This window comes from Dermacentor silvarum, chromosome 9, assembly GCF_013339745.2.
Source record: "Dermacentor silvarum isolate Dsil-2018 chromosome 9, BIME_Dsil_1.4, whole genome shotgun sequence".
NCBI classification, from domain to species: domain Eukaryota; kingdom Metazoa; phylum Arthropoda; class Arachnida; order Ixodida; family Ixodidae; genus Dermacentor; species Dermacentor silvarum.
The window spans coordinates 137,440,934-137,468,133 of NC_051162.1; the positions used below are offsets into that span (position 1 = coordinate 137,440,934).

Consider the following 27,200-nt stretch of genomic DNA (forward strand, 5'->3'; position numbering starts at 1 on the left):
TTTTGCATTTGACATCAGAGGTACGGCAAATTTTTCTATCCACCCAATCATGCATATGGTTTTGGATGTTCAGAGGTGCTGAACTTCTCTGCGAAGTCACATGGGAGGCAGGCAAGGAACCACTTACATGGAAGCCACGTTACGGCGTTTCTGCCAGCTTATTTTTGTTTGGTAGACTAGTTAAGTGTGAATGTGAAAAATGTTTCACAAGAACAATTTCAAATTTTATGTTGTTTTTACTGAATTGGGCTTAAGTGAGGTTATGCTAAGAATTAGTCACTTTGGCACTAGCACTAGGTACTTTTAAATGCAAAAATTGCAGTTGCTGTGAGCCATAGAAAGTCATCCCAAGTGTTCTCTATACTCTGGAGTAATATGAAAATATATATTTCTTTTTCGGGGCACCTATTGGGCAGTAGGAAGAATACTTCCCACCTGCGCATTTCTGCATATATTACTTTAAAATATCTGACATTTACAGGAAACATTTCTGACCATGTCTGCTGGAGAAACCGCGTAAGTAGACCCCTGTGCCACATATCAAAAATTTTTCTGTGAAAGAGTTCAGTGCTATGAAGTAGATGAGCAGTGCACTCGTGTTACATTGTATATTGTACATTAGTACACACCAGTAGCAGTCTTATAAACCTTGTGTGTCAATGAAAATGAGCTTTTTATGCTGTAATGTTAGTGCCAGTGCTTGGTGTTTGACTTGGTTTGGGCTGTCTGGCTACACTGGGTTCACTCGGCTTGTTTTGCAGGAACTTACTTAAACCCTATAGGTATGGTCAACTCGTAACCCTGGATAAGGCTGGTGCACTTCATCATACAACTTTGGAAAGCAGCTCGTAATAGGTGATTGGGTGAAAGCTCAATCAGTTTTAGCTCGAATCAGTTCGAATCAACCTAATAAAGTGCTTCATTGTTTCAATACTGGAATTAAAATTCTAATCCACACACTCCTACAGACAATGTTTCTTAATAAGAGTGGTGAAGAATTTGCTCTGATCTGATATCTTTACATAGCACAGTACATCTGTTTTCACCTGCTGAAACTTGGGTTTCTGCCAGTAACTTTTTTGTTGCCAATCTGATGTTCTGTTTGCTTCTTTTATTTTTTATCTTTTGCTTAAGGAGCCATATGCAGCATCACTGTACTGCAAACTATCACTTGTAGATGTTCCAGAGAAGGCCTACTGGCTATTTTGTACCTACTGCCCATAAAGAAAAAGCAAAAAGTCGCAAGGGGTTCTGCAATTTATCTGTCGTGATCTTGGAACTTGGCTGTAAGCGGCTTTGTTGCTGCCACTGAGCTCCAGTGTGAGATCATACTGCAGCCTATGCATGCAGTTTGTAGTGCATAAAGAGAAATGTAAGAGACTGGTGAAAAGCTGTAGTGGGCCAAAAACAGGAGAATCGGGAACTAGCTAGGACATAAGCAGAGCCTTCTCCCACTTGTGATAAGACTGGTACCAGTGAAGATCACCTTCACTTCAGTCTACTTTGTAACCATAAATGCACGTTGAGGAATTACACAAGGAGTGGTGCGTATACCAGGTGTTTCAGCGAACACTATCAAAATTTTTTAAAGGTTGCCTGTGGCAGATAGCACAATTCTAGTTCATGAGCTGGTCTACTCGAAAAGGCAGACATTACTTGCATGAGAAATTGAAATGCATAATCGACTAATTAATAAAAATTCACTAATTATTTTTAAACCACTTACCTTATGGTCCATATTTCAATTTACAAATTGTAGCCATGGAGTTAGCAAGGCAGATCCACTTAGAACGAATTCTCAGTATGACACCAGTTTCGAGAAATAAATTCCCGAACTGTGCAGAGAAATGCATTGGCGTGCCTGTTATTTTTGTGCTTCAATGCATAAAACGACGTTTTGTTAAGAAAGTGACTGGAACGCCAATGCATTTATCCGCCAAATTCAGGAATTAATATCTCGAAACTGGTGTCGCCCTGAGAATTCGTTTAAAGTGTATCTGCCTTGCGAACTCCATGGCTAAAATTTGTAATTTGCAATATGGACCATAAGGTAATTAGTTAAACATTCAATTAGTAAATTTTTGTTAATTAGTCAGTTATGCATTTCAATTTTTTGTGCAAGTAATGTCCGCCTCTTTGAGTAGACCAGCTCATGAACTAGACTTGTGCTATCTGCCACAGGCAACCTTTAAGAATTTTTGGAAGTGTTCGCTGAAACACCCTGTATATCGTACATGCACTACAGGTAATCAAGGTACAGTACAAGTGACAACAGTCTACAGAAATACAGAATGGTGTGTGACGGCAAAAATAATAATAGCCACCAGACACACCTGCTGGCTTAACCCCGCTGGTGCAGGCTGCAAGACAAAGAAGCAAGCCTGTATCCTAATGTTCTCGTTTTGTTAAATAAATTTTTTGTTCTTCCTGTCTCTCTATGAGAAATTTTTGAATTCAGTGTCACCAACAGACATGAGCAAGCTGTGCACAGCAGTATTCCCACTGCAGCCTCTGTATTGCGGGAAAGGGTGTTTGAATGTGAGCAGCAAGAGAAGCGACATGTAAATCATAATATGGTGATCATTCAGTGAAGGGCATGCATCTACGAAAAGAAGTGAAGAGGGTGGGTATGGGAAAAACGAGCATAACATGCTCACAGTGGTGCGAGTTGCGGTGCACCGGTGCAGCCGTGAAAAGGTATGCCTTAATTACCTTTTGTGCGGAAGTAATTATCCCCTTCAGACACAAATTATGATCGACTGCCGATACATGTGTGAAACAATTTTATGCCAGCGTGCTTTAGACTCCACTGAAAGCAAATTAAGGTTGTAGAATGACTCTTTGTGCAATTTATCATGAGTCACCATAATTAAACAGAGTAACTAAATATTTGAATATTTTAAAGCCAGTCATGCTACGTTTCTTAAAAGGGATTGAATCACCCGCTCAAATTACATGCACAAGTTATTTATTGGCCACAAGCATTTCAAGAAAGAAAAAATATTTCGAGGTTGGTACCGACATGCGCCAAGTCGAACGTCACGTAAAACACGCCTTCACCAAAGTGGTACTCTGTAAAAATACATCACTGAGAAGTAAAATGGAAGTAATATAGGTTAAGCAGAATGTTCAATTTACCCTAAGCTTAATGTTTGTGCTCCATTCGTTGCTACCACTGCACAGAAATGGCAAAAATAGGTCGTATCCACAAATGTGGACGCCGTATCTGAAGGGGTTACAAAGGTGAGCCTCTATATAAGGAAGTAAATTAAAATATTTTTTGCCCATAATCAGCGAGTAATGAATATATGCTTATAATAAATACCGAATATAATGAATATATGTTTGTTTGTGTCCAAAGCGACTTCGTTATAACGAGGTTTTTGCACATGGTCACCGACTCCCTGGTCATTCGGCTGCTTCGAGGCTCCCACGCAGGCTGTGTTGCTGGACCACGTCGTCAGCTTTCAGTGCAGCAGCTGTGCTGCCTCAAGGGTTGCTGAATTAAGCCGAGTTTCGCCGTCGCCAGCAATTTGACCTTCATTTGACCGCAGCTGCGCCGTAGCCTTGGCAACGCATCACGTGACTCGTCGCGTGCCCTAGCCGCCACCGGCTTGGCGCATGCGCTCTCCACAGCTGGACCTGACCACGTGACTCGCCGCGCACCTGCCTAATCGCACCTGGCTAATCCGCACACACTGATTAGGCGAGCACCGCGCTCGCCTAGTCAGTGCGAGCTTGGCCATGGATGAGTGCGAGGCCGGGCCGTCTTCTCGGAGCGTTGCGCGGGAGCGGGAGGCTTTGAGCCGTCGTCGGCAAGCGGCGTCTGATCACCCCGCGGATATTGCCCGGCGAGCTGCTTCACTGGAGAGGGCCCGGAATGCCAAGCGCGCGAAGCTAGCATCTGAGACTGAGGAAGAGCGCGCCGTTCGGCTCGCAAAACGCCGGGAGCGGGACCACAACCGTAGACAAAGGCAGGCTTTGGACGAATCTGCGACAGCCCCAACGGCCGTGGACGAGGAAGTGAACGAACGGTCGGTCAACCACACCATTCGATTGACCGAGTATGTATCTGCGACTGCGACTAATCGGTTCCATGGAGACCAACGCCTCCTTGTGGAGACTTTACCGACAATCAGTTTGGCTTTGTGCGCGACGTGTGCGAGCGGCTATGGCTTTCGCTTTGCATATCCAGGGTTAGCTGAGCTAAGCCGCAGCCATTTTTTAAAAACCTCCTTGATTAGCATGGAGGAAGAAAAATATTTCCTTCCTCCATGTTTATTAGCTACTACAGGCATAGGTTATAGTGAGAAACTCTGACTACAGGGGTTACTACCCCTTTTCAAAAGGTATGTATATCCATCCATGCGAAGAGATGCAGAGCGATGCTCCGCCCGCGCTATCACAATCGCCAAAGTCTCGTTTGGTGGCCTTCGAGGTCTCTGGTTGCCTCGCTTGGTGCGTGTCGTCAACATGGGCCTGCGTATCGTGAGAACACCGTCGAGGAGCCGGAGTACAATATTAAGCTTAAAGTAAGGCGAGCCCGCAAACGTCGACGCTGGTGGCATTAGCCACTACCCCAGTTCAAGAGGGATACTCGTAACATCCATCCATTTGTAAAGCGACGCTCCGCGGCTGCAGACGCTCAGTGCGCGTGCCCGATTGACCCGCGTTATCACAAAATCTCTTCCTGCCGTGAAGCAGTATGATAGCAGCCCAGAGGTCGCCTCAGTTGCCTCGCTTGCTTGTGAACATGGGGCGTCCGCGTATTGTGAGGACACCATCCGAGGAGCGCGAGCACAAAATTAGACGTCAGGAAGCAAGGCGTGCCCGCAAACTTGCTCAGTCGGAGGAACAACGTGCTGTTTCGCGTGCGAAGCACGCCGAACTTCAACGCCGCAGGCGCCAGGACGCGGAATTGCGGGAACGCGAGGCCGAGGAAAGGCGAAAACGCCGACAAGACCCCATAGTTCGGCATCTGGAAGCGTACGCACATCGCGTCCGCCGTGAGAATGCGGCAGTGCGGGAACGCGAGCTCGAGGCAAACCGACGCCGCCGGCAAGACCCAGCAATCCGGTGGCAGGAAGCGTACGCACACCGCGTACGGCGGGAGGATGCGGCAGTGCGGGAACGCGAGGCGGAGGCAAGGCGGCAACGCCGACAGGACCCCACAGTTCGGCAGCAGGAAGCCTGTGCTCAGCGTGCACGGCGTGAAGATGCGGCTGTCCGGGAACGCGAGGCCGAGGCAAGGCGTCAGCGGCGGTTGAGAGAGCACATAGCACTAATGAGAGGACAGTCCAGTAACCCATTTGGATATGCGTGCGACGTTTGCCATCGCCTTGGCTTTAGAGCAGACCTTACGCCCATCCGCACCCCTCACGTTTCCCTGCTCAGTGCCGAGTTCCCAAACGAAGACGTGCCTTCCTTTATGCTGTGCTCCAAATGCCACGGCGCGCTGCAAAGGGGTACAGTTCCGGCGCGTCATCGTCCCACGTACGGTACCATTGTTCTTCATTCAAATAATCTGCTGAGTTATTTAGAGCTTGGCTGCCTGTTTAGTTCGACCGTCTCAAAAATCGCACTTCAAGACATTTAGAGCAAGAAAACACCAGCACCGTATCTTTAGCTGCGTGAATTAACCGAGCTAAGTGTACTCACTTTAATATAAGGCGAATTTGTCATGAACTACCCTTTTTTCAAATAGTTTCAATATGTTTGATAAAAAAAGCTAAAGGAACATGCATACTTAACATAAGAGAGTGCATGTTCTGCCAGCAGCTGGCAGAGTTGCTCGATAGAAATTTTGCCAGCAGTTTCATTCCATGCAAACAGAGGCCCCATGAGAATACCTGAGATTATAAACAAGTGGGCGGCACAGGATCTCTAAGACACCCAAGAGGCAATAACGAAGGATCAAAGCTCGAACCCAGACTGTTCCTGAGTTGGGGGCTCGACGAGGCCTCCATTTGCCGGGGCTGTTTAAGACTGCCTGTCCGCGACTCACGGACCAGTCTGGGTACTAGCCTTGCTGTGCTCGTTGCCTCCTTGTCATTTTGGAAATGCTGCCAAGCCATACCAAATAAGGACATGTTGCTTACACTTACTACATGCACAAATTCTCTCTTCAAATGCAGCCAGCCAGTGGGAACGAACTGCCGACGAAATTTCTTTCCATGTGACTCTGCTGGCAGAATATCCATTCCCTAAATATAAGCGATATTAATATGTTTAAATAAAGTGATGTCTCGTATTCTCAACCACATCACGAGATCAAAGTGAATTACCTTCTGTTGATACTCGATTTTAATCAAGCATAATTATTTAATAAAAAAAAAGAGAGAGCCAAGGGATGTTCGGGGCTCAACGACAGTGGTGTGCTTTCTTGCGGACCTCTGATTACGATTGTCACACAAGCGCATTGCTTGTGGTCCCTTTTACGAAATTTTTGCACTGTGCTCTTGCTGTTTTACTGCAACATTTTTAAACGCATGGAAATGGAACTAGCCTTTCATTAGTGAGAGCATATACCTCATGTAAATTCTAAATGAGACATCCGTATAGCATATTTTCCGGACTATAGTCCGCAGACTATAGTTCGTATATAAATAGCCCCAACAAATATTGGCTGCGAACTATAGTCTGGAAAATACGGTACTTAGCCCTTACATAATGGCAGTAATGATATATTGCATAAATATAACACTTGAGTTGATCCATGGCGGCAAGTGTGCTAAAAGGTACTTGGTATTTATGCTACATAACATAATGACATAGAACTCGCAATACAATTGTGTAGCTGAGTGCCATGTGAGCTTGCAAGCTCATGTTGTCATAGGGAGTGAGCAGTTGAACTGTACTGCCTTCTCAATGTAATTTCAGCTGCTCGCATGAAATTGCTGATTAATACACAATGCTGAAGTGAATAGCCTGTTATTGTCCATAAAGGTGCATAAGCCTGTGATAGCTGATTGAGCCGCTGCCTCAAAATCTGTTATCAATTCTTTTTTGTATGCATCATGCTTTATTTTCCTGTTTCAATCTAGTGGAGGAGAGAGTCCCTGGTGGTCCTGATCGTCCTCAGTACAAAAATTGTTGAACGTGTTGTTGTGCTCCTTGAGGACATATGGACTATGTGACAGATTTTATTTATTTATTTATTTATTTCAACAATACTGCGAGCCTGGAAAGGCTGTGAGCAGGAGTGGGGATAGAAGATGCACCAATACATAATACAGACAATACATATTTTGCATAACCTTGCTTGCGCATAAAAATATACCTGGACTAGTTTCGTGTGCAAATACAGGGTCTATGTCCCATCAGAAAACATTAGGGAAAAACATGCAAGGCAACAAAATGAATCTTTACATATAGACAAAAAGAAAACAAAAGAACTAATGTCTTCTGACTAATTAATTTGTCGACAGGTGAGCCTTCAGTGCTGGTAACGAAAGGAACCGAAGACGAGCGTTCCATAACGTCGGCTAGAAGCATGTTCTATTCTTGCACTGTTCGTGGAAAAAGAATTAGTTTTTAAAGATACCGGTTCGACAATGAAAGTCTCTGTTTTTTGGAGTGGTGAGAGTGTGTGGTTGGTTTGGCGACAGACTGGATAAAATTGCTTTTTTTTATTCCTATTTTATTGTGATAGAGTAGACACAGATACTGTAACTGATTAGTATGGCACCGGGACTGTAACAAATCCTGTTCAGCCTTTTTCACCAAGGCACTGGCAGATGCGCGCCAGCTGTAGTTACTGTAAACAAATCTGACCGATTTTCTTTGAATACTTTCTAACTGGACAATATTTTCTTTTGGGTATGGGTCCCACACTATTGACGTATATTTCGTGATTGGTTGGGTAAACGTTTTATATGCCATCAGTTTAATATCTTGTGGTGCCCGTCTCCATGTTTGTCTTAATACCCAATTTTGCATACTGCTTTTTTCTTGATGTAAGAAATATGCTTGTTCCACCGAAGATCCGAGGTAAATATGACGCCTAAGTACTTATTATTTTTTACTTCAGTCAATTAGCTTCCATTTAAAGAGTAGTTAAATTGTAACAGTAAGAGCTTTCTAGTGATTCTCATGAGAACTGTTTTTCCTGGGTTAATTTTCATTTGCCAGGTCTCGCACCATTTTTGTATGTGATTAAGAGCTTCATTTAAGTGGACCTGGCCGTGAGGGTTATCAATCTTGTGGTAAATTATGCGGTTCTCAGCAAATAGCTTAATTCTGATGGATACTTGATTAAAACTGTGATTTATAAATACCAAGAAAAATAGCAGTCCCAAGACCGACCCTTGTGAAATGCCCGACCCTACAGCTACAGGGGCTGAGCAGACATCTTCAATTGTTGCCGGGAGTACAAGTAGTCTTCTATCCACAACACTAACGTAATTTTTCAGTATGGCCTTAACCTTCACTAAATGTTTAGACTGCGAAACACAGTCAAGCGCTTTTTGAAAGTCTAAAAAAAAATGGCATCTATTTGAGATTGAGCGTCCATAGCAGCCGCGAAATCATGAAGTGTGGTCACCGTCGATTTCCTTTTGAGTAAACCGTGTTACCCATTGTTGATCTTTGAGAATTGTCATGCTCTACATTGCATTTATATTGCGCACTTCGCCTTTCACAGCGAAGCTGTATATGGCTAGGGTAAATCCGTCGTCCGCGAGCCAAGAACTCTCCTCCACAAGAGAGAATTTCTCTCGCATCGTTTCCCTCGCATCGAAGCGCGCTTTAGCTGTCACCTGGGTGTCATTGAAACATCTGCTCGAACGTATGACATTGTGCGCGTGTGTTATAGGGGGAGAGAGAGAGAGGTGAAGTTGCGGTCTCACTTTAGCTCCGCCGTCGCCATGGGACTGCCGTTAGTGGTGCGTACGCCCAAAGAACAGCGAATTTACGAGGAACGACGCCGGGGGGGGGGGGGGGGGGGGGGGAGCAGCGACGGGGATGTGACCGTCGGCGTCGCGCCGCCTTCTCGCCATACCGAGAAGAAGAACGTGCCCGCGGCGTGCAAGCGTCTACGTCGCGCCGCGGAACGTCGTCGTCGCGCCGACTAGGCGACCTGAGAGGAGGAACGTGCCCGCGATGCGGCGCGCAAGAGACGGCGCAGAGCCGAAGACGCTGGCTGCAACGAAGGCGTGCCAGCGTTCCACGGTGCCTATGCGAGGTTCAAGAGAGGCTTTCTCAACCATAACTTCGGATTGAGTTGTAGAGTGTGCGATCGGCTATGCAGCTTCGCTGGTCATCCACCTTCGCACGGTAGAATGGCTGCCGAATCTTTAAAAAACTTATTTTAGGTCGTCTCCCCTCCTCTCACCTTGAATTTTTCATATTCTAGGACAAGGTAGCCAACTATGTTATAGACTGTCTAACCTCCCTGTCTTTCCTTCTCATCTCTCCTCTTGAGTTCTTCATTACTTTGTTTTTGTTTCTTTTGGTCCTAAAACTGGCAGAGGTTTTTGAGGTTCCCCATTTGGCGCATATTTACGGTTGTAAAACTACTGTAATATCCTGAGTCACTGCAAGCCTTCCTAATGGCTGTAATTCGCATAACCACCACTGATCCTGATGCTACATGAATGCTAGACAGTGGAGTCCAAAAATGTTTTGTTTCAATCGAAGCAATCATCTGAAGGCCACCTGTGCGAGAGACTCGGGTGGCCTTAAAATTAACTTGGTCTCTCAAGCAATGCAACATTAGCTGTGTCATCTGTGGGCACCAGCTAGGCAATGGTCCAGCTAGCGTATTTTCTTTTTGTTGCAAACAGGTGTGCTGCTCGCCTGTGTTTTGCTACCAGGATTTTATTCTTGTCACAGTCTGAAGGCGACCCAGAAGGAGAAAAAGTTAGCGAGATTAGATCAAATACGTTTTGTACTTCTGTTCATTGTAATTTAGAATATTTTTTTTTCTGCGAATGGAATAACATTTTCCTTGTCACGTCAAGCTGCCATGTTTATAAAAAAATTCTATGCTCAGTAAATTTTATTATACTATTGACACTTGAATGTACCCATTCTCTCTCAAAGAATGTTATCGTATTTTTATGCTACCGTTGAATGCAGTCGATTGTTGAATAAAATTCAGGCAAGGGCCTTTGTAAGTTGCTGAAACCGTGGCATTTTGTTCCTGTCCTGGCATATTTCTTTCTGCAAAAAATTAGTGCTAAATAAAGGAATCTTAATCTAATCTAAACTCGGGAGAGGCATTGACTTAAGATATTGTTATGTGAGAGAGTAACAAGGAGATATCCTATCTTCCTCCTCTTAACCAGAACTGACCACTCAGTTGTGTATGTTGCCTCTTGGTGCCACATTCTAACTATCATCCTGGCCACGGTGGCCGCATTTCGATGGGGGTGAAATGCAAAAACACCCGTGTACTTAGATTTAAGTGCACGTTAAAGAACCCCAGGTGGTCCAAATTTCCGGAGTCTCCCACTACGGCGTGCCTCATAATCAGATTGTGGTTTTGGCAAGTAAAACCCCATAATTTTTTTCCCAACTATCCAAAAACTACAACTGCTTTGCTTGACAACTTGCCTTATTTTAAGCGTATGAGATGTGCATTGGGGCGGGGGTGCAGCTGAGAAACATGCACCAAAGTGTTCGACATGGTTCTATTCCACATTGCAGAATTGATGAAGATTTTCAGAGCATCCCTGCCGAAAAATTCTACTCCATACAAAATGCTCAAGAAGGCAAGGTAAGGTTCAGTCATTCTTGCATGCCTCTAAGTTTGATTGAAACTATTTCACTGGCTTTAAAAAGATGACAGAAAGCAATAATAAGTTGGTATTGATTAACTGCACTTCTGTAGTTGGCAGAACAGCAACTCTTGGCACGAATGGCAAATGGTCGCTGGAAAAACATAAACAACGTACGTGTGTCAATATTTAGAAGTGTACATGAATACATATTTAGATGTGTAGATTATTTGTACGTTCTTACTAATCCTCTCGGACAAAAAATAAAATTTTTTACCACACTTGCTCCCCTACATTATATCATCCCTTCGGGGAAATGTGGGTTTTCTGTAAATAAATACTAAATAAATAAATAAATGTGGCATATAGTAAGCCAAAAAAGGTGCAATACTTTACTGGTAATCAACTTTCTCCTGCTAAATAACAATAAAAAAAACCAGCAGAATCCATCTGACTATGGCAGTCGATGGTAACATGATTAGTATTCTAGCAATGTAGCAAAATAGCATGTTGCTAAGGACACATTTATTTAGAATCTGTAGTGGTTATTCTGAAATTTCTATTGCTTTGGCTATATGCGGCATGCACTGTTGCCGGTAGCAGTCCATTTTGCTATGACACTCGCATGGCCAAGGTCGGCCGTGAATATGACGACAATGACACAGGGATAATCATGGAATGACAAAGATGATGCTGAAATGATGCCAACGGATAACGATGACAGTGTGATGACGACTGTATCCTGAAGATAGTATGACGATGACAACCAGATGACGAAGATGGAATGGCTGCGATTGCATGACTGCGGCAGTATGACAACGAATACGTGACGAAGACTGTATGATGACAACGCAATGACAACGACGGCATAATAACGGTATGAGAACAATAAGATGAACCCCAGTACATGACGGCAATGACGTGGCGACGCCTGTATCACACAGCTTTATGACAATGATGGTGTGACAACAAGCCAGATGACAAAGCTGGCGTGATTATGATGGCATCACGACGGCGGTGTGACAACAAATGCATGATGGTGGTGTGACGACAACGGCATGACGAGTGTCAGATGAGAAAGCTGAAATGACGACAATAGAATGACCACTACGGCATCGTGACCACGAACGAGCACAAACCTAGTTGCCCAAGCTATTAGACTACTGGGGCCATTGTGTCTGTGTAAAAGGGGTGACGACAACAACAAATTAGGCCAGTGGGTTGGGATGATTAGCTAGTTAGTTAGACAAACAGATAGATAAGCTCAAAGTGCCTAAAGTAGATAAAGAATGCTAATCACATTACCGTAAAATATCACGAAAGTGCCCAGTATTAACATTTTCAAAATTTCAGAACTCTGAAAATTATACGTTACGCGCCCACCCCCTCTAAAGCACCAGCATCAGCCAAAATATTCACCCCACTGCGGTCGTAGCGAGACCGCTAGGGGCGATGACGAGGATATTTGCTTCCTTGCAGTGGACAGGGAAAGACCGGTGCATGTGAATATAGTGCAGAGTGACAATGAACAGTCCTTAAAAAAAAAAAAAAAAAAAAAAAAAAACCAGTGGTCGCAGGGCTTTGTGAGACACATCTTGATAAAGCGTGCCCGTGGTTGCGCGAGTGTCAGCGACGAATACATTGACCTCCCTTCTGCACCAACTCGGAAGAGTTGTTCACTGGGTTCAGTGACAGTGAGTAGGTGCTAGTGTACCTGATCATTTACCATTATAAAATAAACATGCTTCTGTCAATTCCATAACCACCGTTGCCCTGCCTCGAAGTTTTTTGATGGCCGTCATCTTGGTTTTTACTGCTTCAACTGAACAAGCGCCCATATCTAGATTAACCTAATTTTCAGTGAAAGTGGGGTGGGCGTTTCCGCGGCATCTTACTGTAATAAAGTTTCAAAACGAACTGTTACCAGTGTTTGCTGATTTACTATTGCTCTTTACTGTCACTTTAATTGCTTTTTTTGCATTAAACTCCATGGAGAGCATCTTGCCTGTGAATTCTCCATTTTTAAACATAAATTGTTCTACTGGCATTATGATGTGTTTAAACTGGAAGCACCACTAAATTTATCCCAAAAATTTCTTTCTCGTAGGTTGACTTTTGCTTGCAGACAGATGGCACTGGAAAGGTGAATTTTTAAAAGCTCTTTTTACAGCAAAGCTGTTAGGTGGAGTTCCGCAATGGTTTTGGTACAGTGGTGAAAGGCAGCGTGTAATGGCGTGGTCTATATCAAATGTAAATAACATGCACTGCAGCCAGAATTTGGTTTACTAAACTTATGATTATAAAATAAAAGATACCTCATATTATATCTCATTAGAATGAACATTTTCACGTTCCCTTATAAGTGGTTCACATTAGAGTTCAGCTAGGTGTTAGTACAGCTGTATCGGGGAAAGCTGACCCCGTGGGGCTGCAACACCACCGGTGTGGACGCTGTGAGCCAGCTAACAAACCCCTAGTGCTTCGATCCGAGGGTGTGAGAACTCGCTTATACAGCTTTGCTGTCCTTGTCGGAATATTTTAAGTGTTGGAAATCAAAGTTTGTCATATCTGTAACAAAGACAATTTCTTCCAGACTGATTGCTTTGTGCAGACTGAAGATGCCACAAAGGTAACGTGTGCATGTTAAGTTCATTCTGAATTAACCTGACATGTTGGGAGCCATTATTGCCTACGGTGATATGTTTGTTTTCTTATTATCCACAGAAAACGTTTGAAACTGGGAAATGCATGAAGGTAAGAGGGTGTATTTTATTGAGATAGAAGTTATGTTGACTGTCAGGCAGATTTTTGCCATCTCGTCATGTGTGATAAGATCCCATCCGGTGCGCTGTCAATTGTGGGTGCAAGGGCAAGCAATCGAGGGTGAAAAGGATGGTGGCTTGGACTTGAGACCCGATGTCGGAGGTCGCGCGATCAAGCACTTGCCAGGAGAGGAGAGCATGCGTCTCCTCCTCCAGCTTTCTCTGGCCCGGCTGTGACTGCGCGTGGCTGTTGGCATGACTATAACACAGCTGAGTGCCTACGCTTCCCACGTGCCATATGTTAGAGGCTGTCTGCAGTGGGTACAAAAGGCTAAGGGCGAGTCAGAGATGCCAGCGTAAGATGCCCCGATGCACATGCCACCCACGTAGGGTGATGCCATCATGCTGGCCTCGCGGGACGCGCCACCACCATTATTTTGCCCACTTCTCTCTGCGGTGCGAGTGGTGAGTGCGGATAGGTGTTTTGCTCGTGCATTCCCTTCTCAGTATGCATATCCAAAAGCATGGAACGTTCTAGACATAGTTAGAGAACATTTTCTTTTAGGCTTGTAAAGGCCTTGAAAATTGAGACGCTATGTCACAGTAGTGCCGAATTCTTTGAGACCCCCTTTGTCAATGCATGCTTGTGGTTTCAAGCTCAATATTTGTGCAAACCGTTGTGTAACAGAAACATATTTGTCTTATTTATTGCATTTTCATGCTGACAGAGGCTTGAAGGTCGCGTTACTTCACGTAAGCCAGAATTACGTTAGCTGTATGACGCGTCTGGTTCACTATTATATTGTGTACATACACAGAAAGCATCTCTGTTTCCTGTGCGGACATTTTGTGTCTTGGAGCGCATCGCTTGGGTAGCAGATACCGATGGACCAAACTTGGGTACACACAAAATGGAAAAGACGAACATTTGCTCTAAACAGCACAATACTTCTGCTTGTGTGTCACTGTGTTGTCTGCCGATTACCTAATCTTACTTTCTCCAACTTTTGTCACTTTGCATGATAGACGCAGTACATGACTTTTAATTATTTTTAATGTTAGGATGACAGTGCTTATCGTAAAAATTACAGGTGCCAACAAAATTCGTAGTAAATTGTGGAGGTTGCGAGTCTCACGTGCGAAATGCAACCCATCCATTATCCCTTCTAGCAGTGTACTTTTTAGTCGCTACATTCCCGTCTGCAGTTTTCATATTTCCTCACTACGTTAACACTATTTTAAACTTTCCAATGGATCAACAGACCCACTTTGAAAAATGCAGCCTCGAACATAACCGCACAGACTGTTGAAAGAATCTCAAGTCAGTGGTGTTCCCCTTCAGAACTGAACTACTAAGCATTGTTTTTCGGTTTACTGGGCACACCTGTATGCATTAACAGTGTCTGAGCTTGTGACAGTGCCACAACTGCAGCTTGGTTGTGTGATGGGGCCATTGAGTGCTAAGCGAAGTACAGACAAAAAAAAAAAAAAGCTCAGAAAACTGATATTTCTTGCTGAAAGTCTTCAGCGAGGATGCAAATGTATAAACTGGAGTAGTTCTAATTTTGATAGTCTATATGTATTTACCATTGAAGCATAAAGAACAAGTGTTCTGCAAAACAATGCCACCCATCCCCATTCCAACCAAGAATCCTGTAAACACTGGCTTCTTGCACATTCCCCTGTAGTGGGTGAGTGTAATTATTTAAAGAATAGCAGGCAAGCAAAAATAGATGGGGGTCTTTGTGTGGGACAATGCTTCTATCGTAGTAAATGAGTTCAGAGCCAATGAAATCGCTGTAGTCTGCTTCTTTCTGTTTTTTTTTTTAAATATATCCTTGTGGCTAAGCTTGACTGCATGGTAGATACGACCATTCAGTTGTTGGCAGATGCTTGAACACCGTTTAATGCTCGCACTGCGCTTGCCAAGAACGCAGCCTGCATATAGTCGTCAGAAGCTTGGTTTATGTCTCGTACCATGTAACGACATTCTGTGTGCTTCTGCTAAGACAATTTACTTTTGTCATGAATGTAGGTGCTTGGTGTAAGTGAAGGAATCAGTGCTCTAAGCACGCCACACTTCTCGCCTACTGTAGTGAGCCAGAGAATCATGACCGCCATAGCAGATGACGCAGTTGTCCTTAAGCTGAGAGGGCGCGTTTCAAGGCACCCTGCGCTAGTGTTGTGACCATGAGTGCTTGTGGTCACCAAGTGAGATCTGTTCATGTTTGCCTCTACGCACATGACACCATGCTTGTTAATTTAACTGGTAAACGCATGTTTACTGCAATTTATGTGGCTGATAAAGCTGCAAACTTTGCTCATGGCAAATCAGTTCTGTGGAATCATCCCTTTAGGTGGAGGCACAAATCCTGGACCAGGATGAATTTTTCTTCAACTGTGAGGCTTCTTTCTGAAAAACCAATATGGGTTTCCTTTGTAACTTCATGCTACGTTCGGGTGGATGACAATTTTTTCTTTCAGAAACCTTACATGTGTGACTGTATAATACTTCGCTATCAATGCCTTGCCTTTCTGGCTGAACTGTGACCTTTTTTTGTTCTTTATTTTTTCTTTTCATAGCCGGAGCTTTATTTTCACCCTGACTTACAGTCAGGAACAGTTAAAAATTGAGTTAGTGGTTCACTTTTGTTTGTGTGACAGCATTAATGAGCTTAGACATGGTTTTTCTTGTATGACTAAATCGAAAATGTAAGCACCGTTGTTCAACTTTCTCAGAGTCTGGAACAAGGAGAAATAATGGCCATAGTTAGTGATTAAATTTTTGTTGTTTGTTATGTCATAGTGATATGGGAATGTGGGCCAGACACTTCATGGGGTTGACAGTTTCCTTGGTTTCTTGAATTGTTACTTACCTTTGTCACTTTTTGCGTAGGCGAACTAGTGAGACATGTTTGCGAATTGTGTGTCTATGATTGGTTTTACAGGTTGTTGCAGTGCAGACCGAAGAATATCCAGAACTAGAGGTAAGCTAGTTGCCTACTTATTCGTGATTCGCAGTATTGACAAATAAATGGCAGATCTGCACAAGGCCCCTGTATGCTCAGCTAAATCATAGACTGAAGAAATTTAGCACTAACAGCCAGATTCACTAATGGACTTCAACGCGGAACTCTTTCATGACTCTATTGAATATAAGGCATGCTGTGCCTGGAAGCACTGCGCGACAGCATGACTGACTGCTAACATGTGGCGCTCTCCTGGGCTTGGTGGCTCAATATAAGAGCCAGATATCGAGAAGCACAACACAGCTATGTGTCAAAAAAAAAAAAAGAGTACAGGAGCAAACTGCCTAGTGAAGAAAGGACAGCTTGTAGATAATAGCATGCAGGCTGGGCTTTGTTTATCTCAATGTCATAACCACTATTGCAATATTTGTTTTCCCCCGTGCTTGGCAGAACTTGCTTTAAGGAACTTTGCTGTGCTAATTTTTCGGCCAACAAAAAGTAATACTGAACGGCCCACCTGCAAGCTTACATACTGGAGTGTACTTGTGTTTTATTATGAACCAAAGTGCAATTGTCGTGGCCATAAATATCTCTTACATTTATTCCTCTTTATCTGGTTGCGGGTTCAATTCCAAGCTACATTGCTGCGTTGATATGAGAGTTGAGATGAGAGAAAAATTGAGATGAGAGAAAAACGCTCATGGGTACTTAAGTATATAAATGCACATTAAAAAGCCCCAGGTGGTCAAAACTATTCCAGAACCACTGTGGTTGCTCAGTGGCTATATTGTTGCGCTGCCGAACGAACATAAGGTTCTGGCTTCGATCCAGGCTGCGGCAGCCACAATTCAGTGGGGGTGGAATGCAACAGTGCTCATGTGACGTTCATTGTGTGTCTTAAAATGTAGTCAAACCCAATGTGCAGTTTTGATACATTAAGATCTACAATTTTTTAAAATTTTCGACTTCACCGTCTCTCAGATGAACTAGCGATAGCATTAGCCATCACGACGATACCGTACTAGGAGTGCATCATAGTTCTGATGGATTCTCAGACGGCACGCAGAAATTTTTCCAGGGCCAAAATTTTCAGGGCAGCACATCATATTGAGTGGAATGCACCAGCTTCCACCATACATACAAATCGTGTGGACTCCGGACCATGAGTCCTTATGTGGCAATCAGCAGACACAAGCCCACACCCGAGTGCATGCGCACCAGGAGCCGTGAGAGGGCATGCCAAGTAGTTCCACCCCGAACCGATACCATTAACCTACATGCACATCCTACAACACTATCACCTTTCACAAAGAACACAACTGCCGCCTCATAATGCTCTGACGCGAGACGAAGCCATAATATAGCGAAACCTCCAAACAAATATATATCCGCATTTGAGTCTTTACCACGCCATACACCCTGCACTGTATTCCTATAAATGCCCACACTGCGATCAATGCGAAATGCTTTACCACATGGTATAGGCTTGTGAAAGCGCACCACAGCTCAAAAACATTCCTTTACTTAGCTGTCAGTATCATCAACAAGGCACTCGCGTGTTGCTGTCAACTCAGCTATGTGCTTGACTGAGGGGAAGCAAGGCATTAGATTTTACACGAATGGGTCTGTAAGAGCATAATTTGTTCTTCCAGTTTCATGCAGCATGACTAGCATTGGCTCCCCACACCTGTTGGCTCTTAGTACAAGTCAAAATGTCCTGGCAGGCAATGATGTACGTGTCTGGCAAGTGGGAACACACTGGATGACTCCTTGCATTCGGCTCATTGTTCTCGCATTGTCCTTATTTTTACCACCACTTCGTATATTGATTTGCTATGGAGATGTATGAATTGAGTGAAAAACCTGGCCCAGTCCCAGATTTCCCAATTAGCCTTGCAAAAGTGTTAAGGTGATCAGTTTTAAGCTAGCTACTATTCCAGAGCCAATTTATCTGACCAAGTGGGGACCTTGAACAATTTTGATTATTTTGTACAAACATACTGAGTTGTTAGGGTAGGTCCTTCTGATCACATTTAAGCGCTCTGCGTAAAGCATGCAATTTATTGTAAGACTTTAGAAATGTGCATCGCAACTGATTGTAGATGTGCCGCTCCCCTGAGTTTTTAGCCGCCCCTTCCCCTGGTACATAGCGGGGGTGCGTGACGTTACTCAGGCGAGCTATCCGATTGGCTACCTACATTGCGCCATCGGTCATTTTTCCAGTTTTATGGGGACCAAATGTTGTGTGTAATAATTGGAATATTGGTTAATTTGTATCACAAAAAAAATTACACAGAGAGAATACACATCAATGTATCGCTACACTCAAGCATTTCCGGCACACAGCAAGTGTCGTCTGCTTGTGTGACACCTTGCCTCGTGTTGACGTGAGGTGCACGGTCAGTGTTGGTCTCGAGGCTTCTTTTCACGAGCACCATGAACCGCCTTTGTTGCGTTGTGGGCTGTAAATCTAGTGATTGGTGACATGTCAAGTTGCGGCATCGTTTCTCTCTGCAAAGCAACATGCGAGCGGTGTGGCTGCAGCGCATCGGGCTGTCGGTATCCGATTGGCAAGCAGCATCTACACGTTTGCGGTCGTGACTTCATGCCGGAGGATTACTATCACAGTAACATGCTCATGTAGTGATTGGGCTCTGCTACAGAACACACGCAACGCACGCTGCTTGGATAGCTCTCTATGGGTGTCGATGGCCAGGTGGCTAGCGGAGAGGTCGGGAGAGGCTACGGGCGCTGGCTCCAAGACACCGGAAGTAGACGACACGACGTCGCATCATGATGCAGAGCCAGTGAAGGTGGACCTTAGCCCCAATCACTCGGCAAATGAGTTGAGGAGGAAAAGCGTGGCTAGGGAGGAGGGTAACTTGTGATAGCCCTGAGCTCTCTTAATATGAGTTGCTTCGCTTAAATTGTGGAGCAAATGTTTTACTGTAGCTGTACCTTATGTGCCTACTAAATTTGTTCTGTTTCAGGGACCCTTGTTTCAGTGTGCCTAGCATGTATTTTGTGTTTAGTGTTAGGAGGGGATGGCCGTGTACAAATTTTTAGATGTCCAGTCTGCTAACCTTTGATTTTATTTTTCCCTTTCAACAATACTTCAGTTCTACGAGCCTACCTGTGATGCTACCGAGTACGAGAGTGACTGTCCACTTGCTATGGGGGCAGAGAGTGAAGATTGGCTCTAACATCAAACAAGGGCACACGGTCTAATCACAAGGAAAGCATCCTATGCAGTAAGTGTGTCTGTTTCATGCATTACCTCAAGAATGGCCACTTTTGCCGAGCATTTAGATTCGGTGCATCATGCTTAGTCGCTAGCCTATTATGAGCATTTACGCTTTCTTTGATCACTTTCTTCCTGGTCCAACTTGAGTTGTAGGTTCTGAAATTTCTTGCAAGCTATTCCACTTCGTTGACATTCCCTTTGACAAATGGTGTGGGTCACTTTATACCTGGGCATACCTTTTGGTTAAAATAGTTTGAAATTCACATGTTACACCAGATTGCTTTGTGTAACAGTATCTACGTGTTCTGTTTCAATTATGCTCACTAAGCAGAGTCTTCTGTTTATGTGGAAATAACGGGGCAGATGATATTAAATGTGAAATGTTTTTGCAGTCGCAGCCAGTCTTGCAGACCCCGGCTGATTTCACTTGTGTTTCAACTAACCAGACTAATCTTACCAGTCTAGCAGATTCTTGATAAACACTGTACAGTTTCTTAGCAGTAGACAGGTAATAAAGTAAAGCAAAGATAACCTTGCACCACTGACTGCGCCAGCATTGAAACCCAGAACATTCTGATTTCCAGACTAGTGTGCTACAGCTGACGAGGCTACGAGTCCTTTCCTCATGACGAATTATAACTTGGCTGTGTGAGTTCAGTAGTGCCAGCAACAAGCTGTTGTTTCTTTGCAAATGTGGGGCATCCACATAATGGAAGCAGGTCTCAGAATGAAGAGCAAGAATGAAGCGAGGATTAATTAAAATGTTAACACGGTTGTAGTGAGAGATATGGTGACAGCAATTAGATGACCAGAGGAGGATAAAATGTTCTAATGACAGGAGCTAGGCACTTTATTGTGCCACGCATGCAGAAAAACAATATACAACATCAGTAGCCGGTGCTCAGTAATTTATATTTGGAAGCGTGCAGTATAACTCGCTAACATATGCAACAGTAAATGCCATTTTTGATAAAATATGTTTCCTGAGCAAGTCTTGAAGCGGTGTTACCACTCCTGCCTAGAATGGTTGTTGCCAAGAAGCGAGCGTCGCAACCACACAGTCACATAGGCTACCAAATGTTCGCCATTGCCCTCTCTTTTGCTTAAGTTTTGCACACGCTCCGTAAGAGGCAGTTCACGCAACATTCGATTTGGCCAATAAACATTTTATATTTTATTTATTTAGCCATACAGTTAACAAACTTTTGAGGGTCTCCGCAGGGAGGGTACAATGAATGGAATTTACAGACTAAATACACACACATTTTACAATGGTCAACTAACAAGCGAAACCACATTTATCCAAATACTTATCTAGGCAAACTTCAAAATCACATACATTGTTTTTCTGCACATCATCATCCGGTAAACTATTCCATAGGTTTATAGTCTCGGGAAAAAAAGAACGAAACAAATTAAGCCCTCCTGGAAGATAAACTACTCCTCAGGAGCACTTGACGATGGGCTTCTTATGCCTTGTGCGGCAACCTCATTTGCTGTCACAGCATATGTGAGGCCATCACTTCAAAAGCTTATTGGGGGCAGGAAACACAAGAGGTATTACCGTGTCAGTTAACAAGCTTTTTTTTAGGTTATGTGACACCTTGTGCACAGATGGTACTACTACCTTCAGCCTCAACTTGTTAGGCCTTGACAATTCCTGCTAATAAACGGTCGACAGTAGCACTTGTGTTCATCCCTTTTTTGTCTGTGCGTGTCTTTTTCTATTACTAAGTTCCTTAAATTATGCAAGACCACTTAGCCCAGCCAACTTAGCCCAGCCAAAAAAAAAGCATGTGAGGGGAACACGAAGACTGAAACTCTTGGGCTCTTGTTCTATGTTGTGCGCATTCCCTTGATTGTTCCTTATAAATGTTTGACAAACTCTCCCAACATTGTCCTTTCCTGGTGTGAATAGTGCTTGCAGCTGTCTAAATTTCCTTTGTGCATTTAAGCTTAGTTGCAAGTTCGCACTGCTCCACTTTTGTGGCATTTTTGTTTGCTTTACAAATCGTCCCCAGTTTCTACCACTGCAGTATTCTTTCTTTCCAGTCTCCCAGGAGCCACGTCGCCAATCACGAGAGGACTAACACAGGGAAAGGACCTTTCATGCACGACGTCTGCCAGGAGGACTTTTTGCGAACAGAGCTCTTGGCGTGCACCTGAGGGTCCAGATGTGGGAAAAACCTCACGAGGGTCCGGTCTGTGGCTAGCACTTGGCTGAAGCAACCCACATTTCATGTCATCAGAAGTTTCACCTAAGCGGTGGCAAACGCTGTTACGTGGTTCTGCCATGCAACAAGAGCTTCACGTGCAAAACCAGCCTCACCCAGCACGTGATGAACCACTCGGACAAGAGACCACATGCCTCCTTGGTGTACGGAAAGCGGTTCACACAATGCTGCAGCATCAAGTTGCGTGCGAGTGTTGTGCAATGGCCAGTACCCACTGCGCTGTTTACACTATAAGTTAGCTGGAGGCAGGGTCAGACTAATGACCCATGTACGTGCTTGACATGGTAGCTCCACGTTCAGGGACAGGTGAAAAGATGGTGACCACGAAAGATGTTACTGAAGTGGGCAGCAGAAAGAAAAGCTGTCAAGTTGATCGATAAATAAGAGAAAAGGATAATGAAAGAACAAGTGTAGCTGGCCAAAATGTTGAATTTCGAGTGGTAAGACACCCATGGGAGACAACAGGCCAAGTTGGGTGGCTGGAAAGGCACGAGCATCAAATATTTATAGCCAGCTTGTGAATGAACAGCAGTATCAAGAAAATGGTTTAGGAGCAAGCAGTACTACAACTCAGGGCACAGAACAAGAAGACGCAGGATGCTGTGCCGGCTACCAACTGAAAGGTTTAGCACATAGTGTTATTTAAATGTTAATGCAATGCAGTAATGAATGAATATAAAGATGGATGCAAGAAAACTGAACTGATATCTTGATCGACAAGACCACATCAACATTAATGGATGAGCACTTGTGCAAGCTGCTGCTACAAGAAATACTGCATTATGTAAATTTTAGGTGGCAAAATTATTGTCACAAGTCCAATTGAAAAGTGATTCAAACTTCTGCATGCGCGTGCCCGTTCTCTTGCCAAGTGCGCCATGTGACATTTTCGAAGGTTACACACGCACAATTATGAAACGGGGATTTTTGCAATCAAAAAGTTATTTCACATGGTAAAGTATCCTGCACGTGAGTGCTCAACAAACAATATTCTCACTAAGTGTGTTCTTAGTACTGTGAATCCACAGGAACAGTTCTCAGTCAATCCACATTTACAGAAATATAATTGCGTTGATATTGCTGATATAGAGGCAGATTTATGTGTATGCTGTCATTTCTTGGGCACACATACAGTATAGACCACTTATAACGTAACCGCTTATCATGCAGGACCGGATATAATACGGTCTTTTTAGACTCCCGTTAATTTTCCCATAGCACTCTATGTATACGCATAGTGCAGTTGCGGGACACGAAATACCGGTTACAGTGCGGCTGCCTGGAAGTTCGGCAGTCAACCTAGATGGCAAACGCTCCCCTCAAGCCACAAATACCGTATTTACTCGAATCTAACGTGCACTTTTTTCCGATAAAACGGGTCCAAAAATTGCGTGCATGTTAGAATCGAGTACGACCCTAAATCTGCGTTGCCATCGGCATTTTAAAATGGCCGCCTTGCACGTGCGTCAAGCCTAGCTACTCTCGAGCCTAGCTACCGTATCTTCCTCCATGTGCTGCAGTACACGTGCTTAGGCAATAGTCTACCGTCTGTCTGCACGTTTTCTGCGTCTGCTCTATCAGCATGAAGTACCAAGTTCATCACGGTTTCCGGCCTGGTTTGTCATGCGATACACAGCTTTTTGAATTTGTTGCTGATCTTCACCTGAACTTAGACTCATCAATTCAGACTGACGTCATCTACCTAGACTTTGCCAAAGCATTCGACTGTGTTCCCCATCAGCGACTTTTGGCCAAACTTTCATGCCTCAATCTCGACCCTCTCGCACTGTCATGGATCCATTGCTTCCTAACAAATCGCCTCCAGTACACAGCTGTCGGAAATCATTGCTCTGGCACTTCTAGCGTAATCTCCGGCGTACCACAAGGGTCTGTCCTCGGTCCCCTTCTCTTTCTCATCTTCATAAACGACCTTCCTAACGGCATTTCATCCTCTATCAGACTTTTCGCAGACGACTGCGTACTTTATCGTCGCATCAAGGACCAAACCGACCATGCAATACTTCAACAAGACTTACATTTAATAGAAACCTGGTGTTCCAATTCTCTTATGAAACTTAACATCTCCAAATGTAAAGTTATGCGGATCTCCCGTAAGCACTCTAACAAGGAATACCAGTATTCTCTAAACTCGACAACCCTATCCACCGTTGAATCATATCGTTATCTTGGTATCACAATTAACAGCAAGTTGACCTGGACCGACCACATCACAAAATTGGCTACCGACACTACTAAATCACTTGGTTACGTCAGACGCAACCTGGCGCTGTGCCCCTCATCGACACGAAAACTAGCCTATGAAACTTTCATTCGAAGTAAACTTGAATACGCCTCAGCTATTTGGAGCCCGCACCAAGCTTACTTAATCAACACTTTAGAATCAATACAAAATTGTGCCGCTAGATTAATCACTTCCAGGTACAGCTGCCAAGAAAGTATCAGTAAGATTAAATCATCCTTAGGACTCGAACCATTGTTGTTGCGTCGGAAAATTGCAAAGCTGTGCCTTTTCCATCGAATATATTATAACTTCGCACATCTGCATGGAAAGCTTCTTATTCCACCAACCCGTACATCTCGTCGCCTTTTTAACTCTTGCAGCATCCAGCGCTTGCATGGTTCAACATCTTCCTTTAATCAATCGTTTTTGCCTAGCACTATCGCAGAGTGGAACAACTTACCAGATAGAGTTGTCAGCGAGCGTAACCACATTATCTTTAAACGGCTGCTTACTGATTACCTCAAGCTCTAACCTTATAATGACCGTACTGCGTTTTCCTTCTTTCGCTTTTTTTTTTCTTTTTTCTTGCTTTTGCATTGTATTCGGTGTGCCGCGAAGTTTTTCCTTTTTTGTGTGTGTTCCTTTTTTCTTTTTAGTTGTGTTCTCAAATGAAATCCACAGGCTGTAGGAAATTGTAACCATGTCTATATTCCTATTCTTACCTCCTGTAACCCCCCCCCCCTTATGTAATACCCCGACAGGGGTCCTTAAGGGAAAATAAATGATGATGATGATGATCATGATGCCGCATTTAAAAGGAAAGTGATCATGCGTGCGGAAACGGACGGAAATCGGGCCGCATCACGGGCGTTTGGAGAATCCGAAACTTGCGTTCGGGACTGGCGCAAACAGAAGGAGAGGATTTTTGCCAGCAAAGCAATACGGAACGGTTTCAGGGGACCTAAGCTGGACGTAATCTGCGATGATCCACTGCGGCGATACAATCGCCTTGGCCCTATCTTGAAAGCAATCTGCGACGGGCAAAGTCCGCCGCGCGCCGTGTTTTCGCCGCTTATAGGTCGCATTGAATAAAGCCCCTATATTTATAAAAGTAGCGCCATCCACGTCCCTCCTCCTCCGTTCTACTATCGCGCTCGGCGCGACCAGCGCGATCGAGGCGCGATATCGACAGTGGCGCCGCCTGCGTCGGGCCTGCCGTGGCAGACGACAGCTAACACGCTACCAGAGGAAATCCGAGGAAAACTTCGATCGCGCCCTCCGGAGACATTTTTGAGGCGCGATTTTGCTTCGTCAGTCAGTAACTGGTCTTAATAATGCCGTTTTGGAAGTAGCAACGCGACGATGCGAGACGGCGCAAATATCAAGTGTGCAGCAAGCGTTTGTGCACGCCGGATGGTAAACAAAAAAAGCCTTTTGCCCTCGCCTTGTCGGTTGCGGCAACTTAAGGCGCAGCAGCATGCCATCACAACGAAGTTTTTGTCCATAACACGTTTGATCCGTTTGTGCGTACAGCACTTTCGTCGCACAGGCCCGAGAATGGCAGTCGGAGAGGGCTGGAAAGAAAAAAATATACAAAGCGCGACGCGAACTTCCACGTGACACGGATTGGCCAATGGGGGAGCGGAGGAGGCTGGGGCGACAGGAGGCGGCTAAGAGAGGGCGAGGAGTAAGCGCCGGGGTGAGCGCGGTGGCGGCAAGATCTAAGAATGGCGCTACTTTTATAAATATAGGGGCTTTAGCATTGAAGCGAGAGGCATGATAGCACGAAGGTCAATTCGCTCGCCGCGCTTCGTCACTCGAGCGTTTTGACAGTTTGTTTCTGCAGTCAACGAGCGAGATGTGTTCATGTTTGCTTGTGCGTGCGTGACACCGTGCTTGTTAATTTATTTAGTAAGCGAATACAGAACCTAGAGCACGGTGACAGCGACGGCAGAAATGCGCCTGGAGTGTCCATCATCGCAATAAAATAGTTGTTTTGGTTATAGTGCGGTACCGCTTATAGTGTGGATATTTGCGACTCAGGCGACTTAAGTTGTAAGCGGTCTATACTGTATATGCTATCAAGCATTTTTACCTACCCAGAATGACTTCCGTGCCAAGAAATAAACACAAGGTAATGCCATCTTTTGTGCCCGCTTTAATTCTTTCTGTTCAGGACCTAAATAAAGTTCGTACTCACTCACTCTTGCACCATACCACTATCATCATTTGGCTTGATGGCACAAGATATTAACAAGCCTGTAATGATAACTCATTGCCAAATTGTACACTACGTGTAAGGACCAGGTGTTTGCTGAACGCTGTTCCTTTACACACAAATTCAACACAGTTTGCATTGTGCAGAAAACACAATTCATGTTGGTTGCAGTCGAACAACAAATTCCTTAAACTTTCTGAACATACGCTGTTGAAACATTGCAGTAAAGCAACGATGGTCTTCCTAGTGCCATAAAACAAGAACTGGCAACCTCTAGTGCCGGACATGCCAACACTCACCTTCTGTAAAAACACCCTCATAACTGCTCTTTCACATGCCTGCAACTATGGCAAACCACAAATGCTTGAACCACTGAAATCATACTCACACCTGCTCCAACCAAAAGAAAGATTAAACAAAAATGTCTTCACTTAAAACTAAAGGACTTGCAATAGCAAGTTCTTGTTTCTTGAACACTGTGCCGCTGCTGTACCTGCTCATCAACTTTCAGGTGTGCGTTGATGAACTTGCACTAATGAGGCTTCGATACTACGTGCCTTGGTAAAGCCTCTGTGTTTGCTGTGGCACAGTATTAAGGGGCTATCAAACAGCTAATGATGACTTCTGCCGTACTAAATTTTGGTGTGTACCTCCTTTTCTGCCTTATATGTATACTATTTCTTTTGCGGTGGTTGGACGTGACGCACAAGAGGCTTTATAATTACTGTTGTAAGACGGGGCAACTTGGCATGAATGCACAGGGAGCAGGAAGAATGTTAGTATGCCAAACGACTGCTGTAGAGTGTGCTGCCA

At 44.3% G+C, this 27,200-nt stretch overlaps 1 protein-coding gene across 4 annotated transcripts in view; it reads left to right on the top strand.

Annotated features, from left to right (window-relative positions):
* LOC119464432 (uncharacterized) overlaps positions 1-26,305 on the top strand; it is a 74,154-nt gene extending 47,849 nt beyond the window's left edge. For 3 of the 4 annotated variants that reach the window (XM_049656069.1, XM_049656065.1, XM_049656066.1), the window contains exons 6-8: positions 16,429-16,467; positions 19,569-19,700; positions 21,746-26,305. In XM_049656069.1, coding sequence (XP_049512026.1) covers positions 16,429-16,467; positions 19,569-19,652 — 123 coding nt within the window. In that variant the 3' untranslated portion in view covers positions 19,653-19,700; positions 21,746-26,305. The remainder of the gene's footprint in view (positions 1-16,428; positions 16,468-19,568; positions 19,701-21,745) is intronic. The other variant, XM_049656067.1, reaches the window with a different exon arrangement.
* The last annotated feature ends 895 nt before the right edge of the window (positions 26,306-27,200 follow it).